The sequence below is a fragment of the Typopeltis vanoorti genome, chromosome 8 (genome assembly GCF_054136105.1).
Source record: "Typopeltis vanoorti isolate ZY-2024b chromosome 8, IOZ_Tvanoo_1.0, whole genome shotgun sequence".
Lineage (NCBI taxonomy): Eukaryota > Metazoa > Arthropoda > Arachnida > Uropygi > Thelyphonidae > Typopeltis > Typopeltis vanoorti.
In genome coordinates, this window is record NC_143556.1 from 147,164,269 (window position 1) to 147,180,415 (window position 16,147).

At 36.3% G+C, this 16,147-nt stretch overlaps 1 protein-coding gene across 1 annotated transcript in view; it reads left to right on the forward strand.

Annotated features, from left to right (window-relative positions):
* The window catches only part of LOC150104414 (2-oxoglutarate dehydrogenase complex component E1-like), a 596,096-nt gene that overhangs the window by 323,894 nt on the left and 256,055 nt on the right, over positions 1 to 16,147 (forward strand). The window contains exon 14 of the mRNA XM_090396361.1: positions 7,229 to 7,499. Within this exon, the coding sequence (XP_090252487.1) occupies positions 7,229 to 7,499 (271 nt within the window). The remainder of the gene's footprint in view (positions 1 to 7,228; positions 7,500 to 16,147) is intronic.

Below are 16,147 nucleotides of genomic sequence, written 5' to 3' on the forward strand. Positions count from 1 at the left end.
GGGGGGGGGGATGATATGATAGAGACCCACCAGTTAGTAAGGGGTTGTTATAGGATCAATGTTGGAGAGGTTTTACAGAATATGGCGGGAGATCGGGGGGGGGGGGGGGAGAACCAGAGGTCATCCCTGGAAGCTGTATAAGGAGGGTGTGAGTGGGTTTAAGGTGAGGTATGATGAGGACCTCCTAGATGAGTCTTTGACTCTGTGTGGTCTTGGGATAATAATAACGTTTTTATAAGCAGTTTACTTTTATTTGTACAAGGGCAAATTAAATAACATTCAGCTTAGCATTATAGTTCTGCATTCAAGTGGAATCTGACTGGAGACATGTTCAGGAAAAAACACAGCAGCATAACCTCAGATCTTGAATGATTGGGATAGACTGGTACAAAATTGAACTGGCTTGCTCTATGTGCATTTTTGAGCAGCTGTGGGCAGACTTATTAAGGAATATGCTACTGTCAGCCAAGACAACAAGAGGCAATATGATGGAATGAAAACCAGTCGTGTAGCAATGCTATTAAGTTTATTGCTGATAATGTTGTCACATTCGTGCCAGTAGATTAATCTTTTTCACACAATTCTGCATAATAAATCAGTAAATGACAGTTTGATTTGTGTAATATTGAACTGCCCAATGTGTGTGTGTGGGGGGGGGGGGATAGTCCATGGAGGATGTTTTGAAAAGAGCCTTTATGTTTAGGCCACAATTAAGAGACAACTGATTCCATTAAAGTGCCAGAGAAGGTTCATTTGTTTCGACTGAAGTCAGACTGAAAGACTTCGAATTTTGTTCTAACAGGAATAGAAATTGAAGGGTATAGCATATTTTGGGAAAGTCAGTGCGGTGGTGGAGTGTATCACGTATTCATGATAAGAGATGAATTGTGCACTCTCAGGATGGAGAATCTCAGTGGAAATAACACTAATGGCTTTGAGAGTATGTGGTATGAGATGGATGATAAGACAAGATGTTTAGTGGAATGTTGCTACAGACCAGAGAATATAGATGGTGATGAGCAGGAAGTGTTTGGACAGTAAGACAAGGGGACTAGATAGAATTTCACCATGTCTTTTATGGGGATGTGCTGTGGAACCGACTGTGCCTTTTAATGAAAGCCTTGCAATGGGGTGGGTTCCCAGAGAGTGGAAGGAGGAGGGTAAGATAATACCATTGCATAAGGGTGGTAGAATTTAGGTGCCAAACTATAGGTATGTTTCCCTTCTGGAGTTGTTAAGATTTTGGAGAAATTGGTAAGAATTCATATACAGAATTGGGCAGATGAGAGTAATATTATTTATGCAGGCCAGCATAGATTTGTTAAAGGGCGCTCTTGTTTTAATTATCTGGTTACCTTTTACAATAGAGTAACAAGTGCAGTGGATGAGGGTAAAGCATACACTGCCTTTTTTTTCCAATTCATTTAATAGGGTGTCACAAGGATAATAAGATTTTTAAGTTTCATCATATGGGTATGAATATCAAGTTAGTGGATTGGATTGGTGATTGGCTTTCTGATAGATATCGAAGTTGGAGTATGAAGGGTTACTAGTGGAGTTCCACAGGTTCAGTCCTGGGACAATTGCTGTTCAGTTTTTCTCCCTAATATTGTCAAAGGACTATAGGGAGATGTGAAGTTTGGGAGGATTATTAGTAATAGGGCTGATGTTTTGGTTCTTCAAGAGTAGTACTGAAGGTGAGGGGGGGGGGTGGGATGTGAGCTTTTTCTTGCAAGAGACCAGACAGAACTGAGTTTTGGTGGAATTGAAGTTTACAAGGTCTTCCTTGCCCCACTGAGATAATATAGCTAGAGATCTGAGTTCAGGTTACTGGTCATGGTACATCTTGAGGATTCTAATACTTTAGCACTAACAGGTTTATAGAATGAAAAGGAGAATGGAGTGTACTGTTGTTAGCCAAGCTATGGATAGGATTGGAAGTCTGTGAGAGCAAGTCATTTATATACAAGAGGAAGATAATTGGGGAAAGAACATAACCTTGGGGTACTCCTGCATTGGTGGGGAAATCTGAGGAGAGTAAGCCATCCACCATGACATGTAGTGAGTGACCAGTGAGAAAGTTGGCAGTCCAGTTGCAGAGTGGGGAAGGCAGACCCTAGAATGACAGTTTGGTGAGTATGCCCTCTGTGCTAAACCTGATCAGACACCTTTGAAATGTCGAGGGCAACCATGTAAGTTTTTCCAAATTTCTCTGTACACTGAATCTGCAGCTGGGTGGCAAAAGCCAGATCGTGATCGGGTGTAGATCACGAGTTGGGGAATCCAAAACTGCTGGTCACTGATTAGTTGATATGTCTCTAGATGGTTCAAGAGTTGGTTGTTGATTACCTTCTCCATAATTTTTGAGAGAACAGAAGTGAGAGCAGTTGGGCAGTAGTTCATTGGTTGACTTTTATCACCTTTCTTTGGGATGGACTGGATGTAGACCTCTTTCCATGTTGTTGGGTAGATGTGAGTTGTATAGGATAGATTGAAAAGGAGATATAGGATAGGTAGGATACCACCAGGACCAGATGACTTGTTTATATTCAGGTTGTTAAGGATTCTTCGGATTTCTTTTTGTCAGAAGACTATGGGACATATGAAGAGAGCCATTCTTTGTGGAGTGGAGGGAAGTTTGCCCAGGTCATCGATGCAGGAATTGGAAGAGAAGAGTGATGCAAGTAGGTTGGCCTTGTCTTTTGGTGAGGTAACTACAGTACCATCTGAATGTGAGAGGGGTGGAAATTTGGGTTAGCAGAAGTCGTGCTCAATGGCCTTCATAAAGGACCAGAAGGAGTGACTGCCAGTCAGGCAGGAGGTGATTTTTTGCCATTGGACCCTTTCAAAGTCTGCTTTGGACTTGGGGATGATTCTTTTTCAACTGTTGCAGAAGTATAGGCAGAGAGGGCTGTTGGAGTTTTTGTCTTGAGCCAGTTATAGTAAGCAGAGGTTTTTTTTTTTTTTTTTTTACAGCATTGGCACTTTTTTGAGAACCAAGGCTTGGATGGTGACTGAGAATTGGGACTAGAATAGAAGATGAAAGCCTTCATTCCTGTGAAGATGATTTCTGTTATTCAGTCTGAGCAGGTGTTTGGATCAGAAGAAGCAGTGGTTGGACAATGAGGAGGAGGAATAAAAGCCACGGAGGTGCTCCCAGTTGGCTCCCTTTTAGTGCCGAAGGACACGAGACTGTGAAATGGTGGGTGTAGGTTGTTCTGCAGCAAAAGACTTGTATTCTGGTCTGAGTTTTTGAGAAGAAAACTGACAACCAGTATACCTGGAAGGGGATCTTGTTATGAAGAGGCCGAGTGTGTTGGCAAATTGGAGGAGGTTGTCAGGTATTCTGGTAGGAAGATTGATGATCTGAGATTGGTCATTGGTGATGAAAAACACCTCATCATCCCTGACTGCTTGATCAGTGAAATTGGAGAAGGACAGCCAGTATGAGTTGTGGACATTGAAGTCTCCAAGAAAGATGACCTCACTGTTGGGGTATTTCAACTGCAGAAAGTCTGCATATACACCATATATATATATATATGGTGTGTATGTGCAGACATGCTTTTTAAATGGAGTAAACGACCATCCCCGCATTGTGATTGTGGAGCTCAAAGACAAGCTGTGGACCATATTGTGACTCAGTGTTATCTCAGAGCATATTCAGGAGACAAATTGGAATTTTTAAGTGCTACACTTGAAGCTATTAACTATTTGATGAATATGGATGTAACCTTTTAATTTTATTGGTTTTTAACATGCCTTTTAATTTTATTGGTTTTTAACATGCCTTTTAATTTTATATGTTTTTAAAGTGATAGTGTATTGTACTGCATGTTTTGTTATTCATGCCATATGAATAAATAAATATTGAGAGAGATAGTTGAAGAGGTCAGCATGGTTAACAGAGTTTAAAGAGCAATAGAGAGAACATATGAAAAGGATAAATTGGTTTGATAGGGAAATTTTGAGCCAAAGCTGATAAGAAAGGAGGGTTTTAAGGATTTTCAGTTTCTGGCATGGTTTGTTGGTTCTCACAAATGCAGGTTTTACCCTTGTGGCGGAAAGAGCTGTGTAATGTGTAGTTTGGGCAGTTAGTGGCCTCTGAGGTTGCCAGTTGGGGATTCTGAAAGTAGTTCTGGTTTAGATGACTGGTGGTGCTACACATCATTTATATTGCTGTTTAGGGGAACAGATGTTGGTGAAGTGAATGCGGAAACTTTGTTTTGGTAAGAATTAGTGTTGGTGGGTTGTTTGGTTATATTTCTGTTGTCTTTTATGATTTTTTGGTTGGATTTTTTTTTAATAACTATTTTGTGTGAGAGAATTTTTGAGATCTGCATTAAAAATGCATTTCATTCAGTTGTGGTTCATTGTATTTGGTAAGGAAGATAAAAAGGAAGTAGGGCATGTGGTGAGAGGTGATAGACTTGCAAACATACTTCCCACACAGAGGGGAGTTGGTCTCCTGTCCACATGTGGCCTTTTTGACAAAGTTCCCCTACAGCCACAGTATTTGGTCTCCCTCCAGTCATGAACTGGCCAAATACGTGGTTGCAGGATTTTTCACTAGTTGATCAGGAAGCCTCCAGGTTAGTTACTATCTGGTTTGGTCCCATGTACTAAACAACGGCTGGCATGCAGAACCATTTTATTTCTGTATCCTCGAACAGAGGATAACCTACAGTGCAATTGGTATGTCTTTTAGGGGGTATCACTCTAACTGCGTGTGGGAATAGTAAGAGGACAGAAACTAGAACCCTTGCTCAAACAGCCAAACATGGCTGCATGTCTTCAGGTCTCTAATAAGGAAGGTGGTAGTATTTCACCAGGTGATGAAAGACATCTACCACCTGGTATATTTATGTGTGTCAGGTGTCTTTTGTTTCTCATTTCTGTTGTGAGATGTATTCATGGTATCTGTGCCTTTGAGAACCCGTAGAAAATTTGAGGATGAAAAGATTCATGGTTAAAGGAAGTTTTTTATTCTATGCCAGAAATCCTCACCTGCCACAGAGCCACACATTAATGCCCACTATCTGACAAGCAATAAATGCACTCAGAAGTGGAATACTGGGATTACCCCAGACCGTGGGTTGGAACACTTACTGCAACACCATCGACCTATGCAGTCAAGCCCAGTAGCTGATTGGTCCTGACTGGGCCATCCAGAATCTTCCTTTCTGAATGTCCACAGGTCAAACCATGCAGCAAACTTGCTGTCAGTGTGTTGAATTTCAGCGATGGTTGTCTGGAAGTTGGAGTAAAGAAGACTCAGGAGAAGAGTAAAGAATACAGAAAGAAAAATATAAAAAATAAAAAGGGCCAGTATTATCAGTGGGAGGATCCTTTCACAATTAAGAGGTGCCTCACATGGGGGAGGGAATAAGGATGATTAGGAACAAATTAGTTATTTAAGCTTAATTTGTAAGTGTACATGTGAATATTTGTCAGAAGAGAAATTGATATCTTAAATTGCTTGGCAGTAAGGAAGGAAGGAAGGAGAAAGGGATGATCTCTCTCTCTCTCCCTTTGTCAAATAGCTATCAGGGATATTAAATCCACTTTTATCTTTGGTTAGATGTGGAGATTAGAAAAAGTTCCTTCTGATTGGAAGTTTATAAGAATTTACTAATTCATAATTCATAACTGCTCAAAATGCTACAGTTATATGATGTAAAGGAGACATTATATTGGACTGTACTTGGTCTGTTATAAGTCAGCAGTTAGAATTGTAAAGGAATAGGAAGGCAGTTTGATGTAAAATCTGGTGTGAGACAAGGATGCATACTTTCTCTAACTGTTATTTGTCAAATATATAGATCACATTATGAAAGAAAGTGGTATCAGACCTGATATCAAATTCTGAGTTGTTAATCTCAGCCCTTTGCTTTATGCAGATGACTGTACATTCTTAAATAAATTCGTTACAAGTGTATAATATTCTTTAACTGAAGTGAATAATTCTTGTAACAAATTCAGTATTAAAATCAGCAATAAAAAGACAGACTATTAAAATAGGCAGGACATTTGGAAACCTCAGGCATTTGTTTGAATACTGGTTAATGTAGGTCTCTTGCAGAGTCTTTGTACTCCCAAGGAGATACTTGTGTAATTATAATAAAAACATTCAGCACATTTAGTGCGTAGTGCGAGGTTAAAAATTTCAGAATAGATCTTTTTTAAGCAACTTCGCACCTTTAATAATTAGGATGCAGTCTCAGTTTTTTAGTGATCGATGATGAAAAAAATCACCTATCACATAAAATCATCCACAGACATATGCCACACTGGGTTTCATACAACCAGCTTATAAGTTGTGAAGCAGAGAAGCTTCACAACTTCTGAGCTGGTTGTATGCCTGCATTATATAAATCTTTTGATTTGCATAACTTTATGAAAACATTATATTGAATTTGTTTCATCTGTGTTTTTCTGAATTTTGAGAATGCATTTTAGGGGAATTGCACTGCCAAATTATATTAACATCTGATGTAATACAACATTCTGTGAACAGCTAACTCAAGAAAGTAATGAACAAGAAATTGCTAATCATTTAATTCATTTAATTTCCACATAAGTTGCTGGACTTAGACTGTCCGATCTGCAAGATTTGTATAAAAAAAAAAGACTAGAAAAAAAAAATTCTATACAGCATATGTTATCGGAACTTCAAAACTGGTATATATAAAAGTAGCACATAGAATTAATACACAGTTTTTTTTGTCCCCCCAATTATAAATCGCTTTATTTATATATGCTACTAGTACATATAAAAGTAGTACAATAGAGTTAATGCAACATTTTTTCCTTTTTTTTTTTTTAATAAATCGTTTTGTTTATACATAATAGTTTTGAATTTCTAATAACATCTGTAATGTGTAATTTTTTTCCTAGTCTTTTTTTTTATTCAAGTCTTGTACCCATGATGATATAAGCCCAATGACTTATGAAACTTGTTGGATTATATTGTTTAGTTCAATAAACCTGTTTTGTGTTTCGAAACATATGGTCTCACTACTGGAAATCAAATAAAGATTTGCATAACTGATAGCGGCTCTATAATGTAAGTTATGATTGACCAAGTTGCTTTTTCGGGAAAAAAACATATGCCTGAATCAGTAAGGAAGAAACACATTGATGAGTAATGCAAAGTAGATACTAGTATATTGTTTATAAGGAACTACATTAAACTAGTAAATAAAGTGAATTTAAACTTTTCCTCTAGGTTTCTTTGGAAAACGAAGTCCTCTCAAATGTAATGCAACTGGTGTGTCAGTAGAAATTTTAAAGCACATTGGAACAGTCTTCAGCTCACCTCCACCAGGTAATTTTAAGATTCATCCTGGGATTAAACGTATTCTCAAATCTCGAATGGAAATGGTAGATAGTGGTGTTGTTGACTGGGCTTTAGCTGAAGCCATGGCTTTTGGATCACTTTTGAAAGAAGGTATTCACGTTAGACTTAGTGGTCAAGATGTGGAACGTGGTACTTTCAGGTACTTATTTTAATATTTATCAGGCATTTATCAAACATTTAAGTAGTTTGAAATATTTTGATTAAATGCCATTATTTTAATGGTATGTAATGAATGTAAATATAGTGATTTGCTATAAATGAAGTTAAGAACTTGTAAATTTACTGCAGTGAAATTATACCTCCCAGATCAGAAAGTTTATTTATATATTTATTAGAAACCATTTCTTTGCATATTGGGAAATGGTCTGTAATCTTGTTTTTCTTTAACATCCATTAGTGCATAAAACTATAATTTTCTTTTATGTTATATATATAAATATATATGGCTATGAATAAATATCAGGGCCATAGACATTCTTGCTGAATTTCAGTTATCACTCTTATTAAATCTCTTCTTGATTTCTACATATTCCCTGACCTACTTTTCAAATCCACCCCAACTGTGAATCAACCTTAATTGTAGATCGATCTTCAGAGGAGACATATTATGAGTGGTTTGTGGTCTAGTTTGGAGGGATGTCTTGGTTGTCTAAACAAGAGTTGGAGAAGCTGCCAAGAGGCCTTCATATTAGCACTTCCCAGTATTAACAGCACCAGCAGATGAAAAAAAAGTGAATTAAATATTGAAACTTACTAATATTTTTCTTGTTTTCTAACCAGTATCTTCAGAACACAAATGATAACTGTGACAAACAGAAGGCACTCAACTAAAGCATTGGAAACATTTGAAATATAAAAACAAAACTAATGGCATAAACAGTGTACCCTCTCTTGGCCAAATAACTATGAAGTTAGTTATCTGATGTCTTAGAATGACTGTCTCCCAGATCTTTGGCAAATTAATGCAAACAAATTGTTGAGGTTCAGGGAGTGCTTCATAACTGATGCTGATCCCAAAAATAGTCTCTCAGACTTATAGTGACTTTGTGTAATAACGATTTCTTATTCCATTTAATCCTATGTGACTGAGTATATAGAGCATGGACTACCATTCCCAATTTGCCATAAGGATGATCGTGTATGTAATTTTTGTATTCTTCAAGGAGATATTAACTGATTTACCAGTCTGTCCAAAATAGGCTAAATGGTAGGCACAAAGAACTTTGTATACTTCAGGATGAGTAAGAGGATGAAGTTAATCTTTGGGAGAACAGATGAAAGTAGCAAGCCATTCATAAAAGATCATATTTGCAAAGAACTTTATCCATCTTTTGTGATGTCCTAGGGAATGTGCTTAGGCAAGAGCATAATTTCGCTATCACTCCCAAGAAAGTACCTTGTTTTGAAAATAATGACTATCATAAAACAGAGTAGTTACAATCTCTCACCCACTGTAGCTAATAACATTCATCCAGATGTAACCAGTATTTTGAAAAAATCCAAACCTCCCAAGAGCAACATTCCTTCTAAATAAATATCAGCACTCAAAAAGTTATACAGGAACAAAAAAATTTAAAACAATTAACTAATATTATGGACCAGACAAATTATAACAGAAAAATGAATCGTCTCCTTCAGGACTCTTCTGCTTATCAGATTATTATTGAATGAGATACTACTCTAGAGAAAAGTGTACAGACTTTTTTTTTTTTTTAAAATGATATCTTGTCCCAAAGAAATTACCAAAAAGCTAAAACCTTATCATGTTAAACCACCCAGAATAAATGTCATTGCCAAAATTCACAAACCTAATAAATCCATCCCCCTTTGTCCAATAGTTGACAGTGTATACAGTCCCGCCTATAAACTGGCCAAACATTTATCCAAACCACTCCCTCTCCTCCCAACATACACACAGGCAGTTCTCCCTCATTTATCAAAATTTCTCTATGCTTTAAAGCATTAATGAAGAATCTAACCTTGACAGATTCTGGCATCATGATTAGCCTTGATATTACTTCATTGTTCACCAATGTACCTTTGTCAGAGACTCCTGACTTCACTAAGCCACATTTTCCCCTCTGACATAATTGAATTATTAAAATTCATTTATTCTGGTTATTTCATTTGGAAAAGAGAAATATATAAACAGCTGGATGGGACTATTATGGGTTCCCCCCTTTCCACTCCACTAGACAACTTCTGTGTGGAACATGGTGAAAACCAGTCACTCAACAGCTACACTCAAACCAGTGGTCTGGTGGCACTATGTTGATGATATGTTTGCCATTTAGCTTCATGGCCCAGACACATTGAATATATTTTTAGCACATCACAACAGCCATCATTCAAAAATAAACTTCACCATGTGAAAAAGAAAGGAACAATTGTCTCCCCTTTCTTGGTACACTAGTGGCAAGATTTTCACTCATTATCCTTTTTCATTTACATAAAACTCGCACATACTGGAAGGTATTTACATAAACAATCATGCCACCACCTATCCCAACTGTGTCATCCTCAGAACACTTACTCACTGAGCCAGGGCTATTTCTTCTATTGAAATGGCCATTGAAACTGTGCTTGAGGACATTTGTAACACCTTTTTTTAACCAATGGCTACATCCCATATAAAATACTACAAGCACACCATCTCTCCTGCAACCAGCAAACAGGACCATAGCTATTCTCATCCCATGTATTAAAGGTACATCAGTCAAAATAGCTAACGTCCTCTGTGAGTATGATCTTCATGCCATGTTCAAACCATTCCTTCAGCTTGCTACTTTCATCTGTTCTCCCAAAGAGCAACTTCATCTTGGAGTGTAGGAAGTTCCTTGTGCCTGCAGTTTAGCCTATTTTAGATATCCACCTTGGAGAACACAAAAAATACATCCACAATCATTCATATGGCAAGTTGGAACTGGCAGGCCATGCTCTGTATACTCTGTCACGTAGGATTAAATAGAATAAGACATCACTATTACATAAAGTCGCTATAGGGCTGAGAGTCTATTTTTGGCATCAGCTATGAAGCATTCTCTCAACAAATATAGTAGCATTAATTTGCCAAATATCTGAGAGGCAGTCATTCTAAGATGTACTAATCCAAATGATTAGTTGTTTGGCCCAGAGAAGTTGCTTTGTTATGCCATTAGTTTTGTTTCAGTTATATTTCAATTGTTTCCAATTCTTTAGTTGAGTACCTTCTGCTTGTCACAATTATTATTTGTGTTCTGAAGATGCTAATTAGAAAAACAGCAAAATATTAGTAAGTTTCAATAAATTAATTCAATTTTTTTTTTTAAGCCTTTCAATACATAGCTAAGAAGCCTGCCTGATCTTTTGGATATTTTGCTGTTGTTCCATCAGGATGAAAGAGAGGTGGATACATAGCTCAGCAGAAGTTTTGGCCTACACCTTGACAAGATTTGTGCATTTGGTCCTTGCAGAGTTTGCTTTAGATTTGTTGTTTTTTCTATAGCTTAAGCTGAATAAGGAGCTGCTAGTGTATACTGCATTTTTAACTTGACTTGCTTTGTTGTTGTTGGAAAACCAATGCTTGGATATTGGTCAGAGATTTTGAATGGAGTGTGGAATAAAAGCATTTCAAATGCTTTTATTCAATTTCACCTTTGCGAAGATTGTTGGCCAAAACTTCTGCCCTGTTATGTTTCCACCTCTCTCTCTCATCTGTGAAGAAGGATGAACAGCACAAAAAAGAAAATAAACAAGGTAATGGTTTGAAAATGGAAATATCCAGAGTGAATAGCAAAATCAAGTAGTTTTACAGCATCTGATGGGTATTCTTGCTTGAGTTACTCAATGGTATGTTATAAAGCAGGGGTGTTTAACCGGTCGATCGCAGAGCGATTTTTTTGTCGATCTCTTATGTATTCCTTCTTACTTACAAATTTAATTAAAACTGAAAATATAATCTTTTATTTATCATTATTTTGTATTATTTTTAATTCCCTTTAAGTGTATTGCTATTGTTTATTTATTTTTCGTTAAAATTGTCAAATCAGTAATTTTCTTATAAGTCCGGGTAAATGAATTAATTTGGATCAGTGGAAGTCAAACAGCGAGCCAACTGAATATTGATTATAAGCAAAGTGTAAAAACTACTTTGGAATATTTAATAATTTATGCACATTATATCGATTTTTTTACTCAGGTTAAGTCCGATGTGAATATTGTAAAAAAAATAAACTTTGTTTGCCTCGGTATAGTTTGTATTAGATGTTTTTGTAAATAACTCTTTTGAAGCTAACTGTATATACTGCTTTAATAAGAATATGTTAGAGTGTTAAAAACAAAGGCAATGTTTTTGTCGCCAAAGCTGTACATGGCGGCATTAGAAAGATTGTTATAGAAACTTGTATGCATGAGAAAGGCTTGCAAGCTCTAAGTGTAAACATCTCTGAAGTCAGTCAGAAAGAGTTCAAGCAACTTTCCAATGGCCAGCAACTTACAATCAAAAGAAAGCAGAGGAGAACAAAAGGCATGCCGAACTTAAAACTTAAGATGAAAGACTCATACCGATTCTTTGGGGATTGCCAAACTTCATGCAAGGTCTCAGAGGAGGCCTAATAAAAAGGGACTGAAGCAAGCAGAAGGGTTCTCGATTCCAGAATTGCTGTCAGAGAGGAGGCCGCCCGGTTCAGAGTCGCCATCAGAGAGACTGCCTGGATCCAGTTACATAAGAGAGGACTTTCCCGCTTCCAGAAAGGAGCTTCTCGGTTTGAGACGTCGCTAGAGAGAGACTACTTCTAGGCCGCAGACAAGGTTTCAAATTGCCGAAAGGAAGAGTTCCAATTGCCGGAGAAAGGTTTCCAGACCAGGTTAATGTCAGACATTCACAGTGTGTTGCGTTTTCATTACAATTTGATGAATCAAACGACTTCACTGATATTACTCAGTTAATGGTATTTATTCGCATTTTCAAGATTATTCAAATAAAGAACTTTTGAAAATTATACCATTATTGGGAAGGACTAGGGGAGAAGACATTTTTCCGACATTTGATGAATTTGTGAAACTACACAAAGTTCTGCTTTTTAAACTTGTGTCTATTACTACTGATGGTGCTCCTGCAATGATAGGTAATAAATTAGGCTTCATTTCATTATGTAAAAACGATGACAAATATCCAGTTTTTTTAACATACCACTGTATTATTCACCAACAAGTACTGTGTAGTAAAAGATTAAACACAAAAGATGTTTTGGATATTACATTTAAAATTGTAAACTCTGTTTGAGGAAAAGCCCTGCAACGGCGGTTATTTAAATTACAGGCAGATGAAGATAGGGAACTTCTGTTGTACAATAATGTTTGCTGGCTCAGCAGAAGTAAATTTTTAGAAAGATTTCTTATATTAATTAACGATATAAAAATTTTTCTTGATGAAAAAGAAGATATTTATCCACAGTTGAGTGATAAAAGATGGTTGTTACACTTATCATTTTTAGCAGATTTCTGTACGAAATTAAGCAATTTAAATTTAGAGTTATAAGGTAGCGATAAAAATTTAATTGACATGTTAAGTTCAATAAAAACTTTACAACAATACTTACTTTTATTAAAGAAAATATAAATGACAGCGAATTTAGACATCTCCCATATTTATTAAAATTTTTTGAACAAAATCAAGAAATGCTTCGCTATGATTTAAAAGAATTTATTCATGAAATAGAATTAGTTGAGGAAGAAATAAATTCAAGATTTAAAGATTTTAATAAAACTGAAATGATTGTATCTTTTATCAATAATCCATTTCAAGAAAACTTGAACATTACAGAAATTTCAAATAAAATTAGTGGGCTGTTTGATATAAACGAAGCTGAAGTAGAACTTGAGATAATAAACATTCAGAATAGTTTACATTTAAAATCAATAAACAATGAAGTCATTTGGAAGTATGCACATGAAAAATTCCCAATGTTAACTGATATTGCACGAAAAATTCTGTAGTGTTTCAGATCGAGATACTTATCAGAATCCGCTTTTTCAAATATGACCGTCATAAAAAATCAATTAAAAAACCAAATTACAAATTATCATTTGGATGATTTCTGTGATTGGCCAACTTCTTCATATCAACTTGACTATGAAAATATTGTGAGGTCCAAATAATGCCAAATTTCACATTAATATTTCCTCACAAGTTACAGGAAATGCAGGAAATCAACTAGCATTTCCTGTAACTTGTGAGTTTGTAATCAATCTGTTGTTTTTTCTAACTTTGGTTTTCCAAAATAGAGAAATATTTTATTCCAATATTTTTTTTTTTTTTTTTTTGTTGTTGTTGTTGTTGTTGTATTAAAATAATTAAAAGTGATAAATAAATTTTTAAATACACAAAGTTTTTAGTTGTGTATTTTTTTTAGTTGTTTGTTTGTGCGTAATTAGATATCAGGTTGGGGGAAGGGAACATGATCTATATAAGAGAGTAGATTGCCAAATAACTTTTTTAGAAAAGAAGCTCGCGTAGTAAAAAAGGTTGAACACCACTGTTATAAAGCAATGTTTCTTTACCAAATAACATTCCTTTATCAGATGCTATTCTTACTTGAGTAACTCAATGGTATGTTATAAAGCAATGTTTCTTTACCAAATAACATTCCTTTATCAGATATTGTAAAATTATTTGACTTTGGATATTTCACTTTTCAAAACAAATTCTGTCAGCAGAATGAAAAGACAGCTATGGGCAGTCCTGATATTTCCCCAACTTTTTTATGAACACTTTTTGAATGTTATTTCCTCAATGAAATTTCACTTAGATCTGCACATTGGTATATAGATATGTTGATTATGTATTTGCAATATGGAATAGCTATTCGGGGTTACAACAGTTTATACCCAAAATAAATGCACTTTGTCTCATGATCCAGTTCATTTTAGAAAAAGAAGAGGATAATCAAGCTATCAGCTTACAATTTTCAGTTTTTTGGAAGGAGGCTCATACAAGCCATTATATCCATGCAGAATCACACCATTATCCTAAAAAAAAAAAAAACTGGACCTATCAAGAGCTTAATACATCATGCCCATTCTTAGTGTTCTTTTAACAACTTTTAGAGAGAGGTACAACACTTTAAATCAAGTTTCTTATCAAATGGTTTTAGAATATGCTTTTGTGGTTTAAGCCAGCGGAGAGTATAATTTGGTCAGCTAAGTCCCTAATTGCCAACCTATCGTCGTTCATTCAGTACCCGATAGATACCTTTGGACATAATGTTAGAAGCCAGTCAGTTCTCTGCATTCCTGAAAGGCAACGTGTAGATCTACTTCCAGATATTTGGTTTTCATGCTTAAGCAACACCTGGTCCTTGTGGGGGATCTGAACAGCAGAGTAGGAAATGAATTCCACCAGGCATATAGGAACATTTTGGGAAAATTTGGAGAAAAAGGCAAAGCCAATAATAATTGCTGGACTTTTGATCAGGATATTGACTAGTCATTACTAACATCATGTTCCAGCATAAAGAAGTGCACAAGTTCACACACAGAGAGAGAGAGGGAAGACACAAGAAGGAAATTAAAAAAAAAATAAAAAAAATAAAAATAATTGATGATGTCATTGTTCACAGTGATATCTTCATGCTGGTTCAGGATATGAAAAGTGTACAGAGGATTTCAAATTAGAAGTGACCATTATTCAGTGCTAAGCAGGATAAAAAGAATATTACATTGAAAAGAACAGTATTTAAGAAAGTTTCAAAGAGAATTATAGTTCATCAGCTTTTACAGGTGAACTATAGACTCAGCTCTACATACATTACTGATGATCAACTGAAACAGTTTGAAAACAAGAAACATTGGAGTAAACAGTGGCCAACTATGATGAAATCAATGATTGATTCAGCTGGGGGTATGTAGCAAAGTTGACTGCAAGGATAGAAAAATAAGAACGCCATGGTGGACACAAGATATTAAAGAGGCAGTCCTGGACAAGAAAGTTCCTATCAAATAAGTCTGCACACGTCCTTAAAGAATATAGAGAGGAAAAAATGTAAAAGAGCTAAGTTATGTGTAAAAGTATTATTATTATTCAGGCTCCATGGAGTCAAGAGACCCATTGCTGGAGGTCCTTCCTAGGAAACACAAAGTCTATCATACCACTCCTTGAACTCATTGGCCATTCTTGCTCTCACCACTATCACGCAATGCATTTCGCCGTTCAACCACCCTCAAGCAAATAAACCACTCCTCACCCTCTTGCTCACAGCTTCCCTTCGTAACTTCCAGGGATGGTCCCTTGTCATCGCTCCTTCCAGCTGTTCTACCAAGTGAAAGAACTCCCTGGTGTCAACCCTGTAACTGCCTATCAACAGTTTAAAAGTCTCGATCATATAACCTCTCCTTCTATCCACCAAACTCTGCAGTCCACATTCCTTCAGCCAATCCTCATAACTAACATTGTACAGTCCTAAAACCATCTTTGTTATCCGCCTCTGTACCCTTTCCACAGTTAATTTATCCCCTTCAAATCCTGGGGACCAAATTTGAGAACAGTAGTCTAAGTGTGGTCTGATCAGGGTCTTATACAACAGAATGATAACTCTTCTATCTCTGCAGGTCAGCATCCTTCTCAGTATTGCAGCAATCCTCTGGGTTATCTTTGCAATATGCTCCCTGAATTATAGTTTTCTATCAATCATCACTCCCAGATCTCTTGTCTCCTCTACTTCCTCCAGTACAGCTCTTCCAATTGAGTATGCAGTCTCCCATCGATGTATCCCAAACTTGAAGACTTTACGTTTTGCTGCATTAAATCGA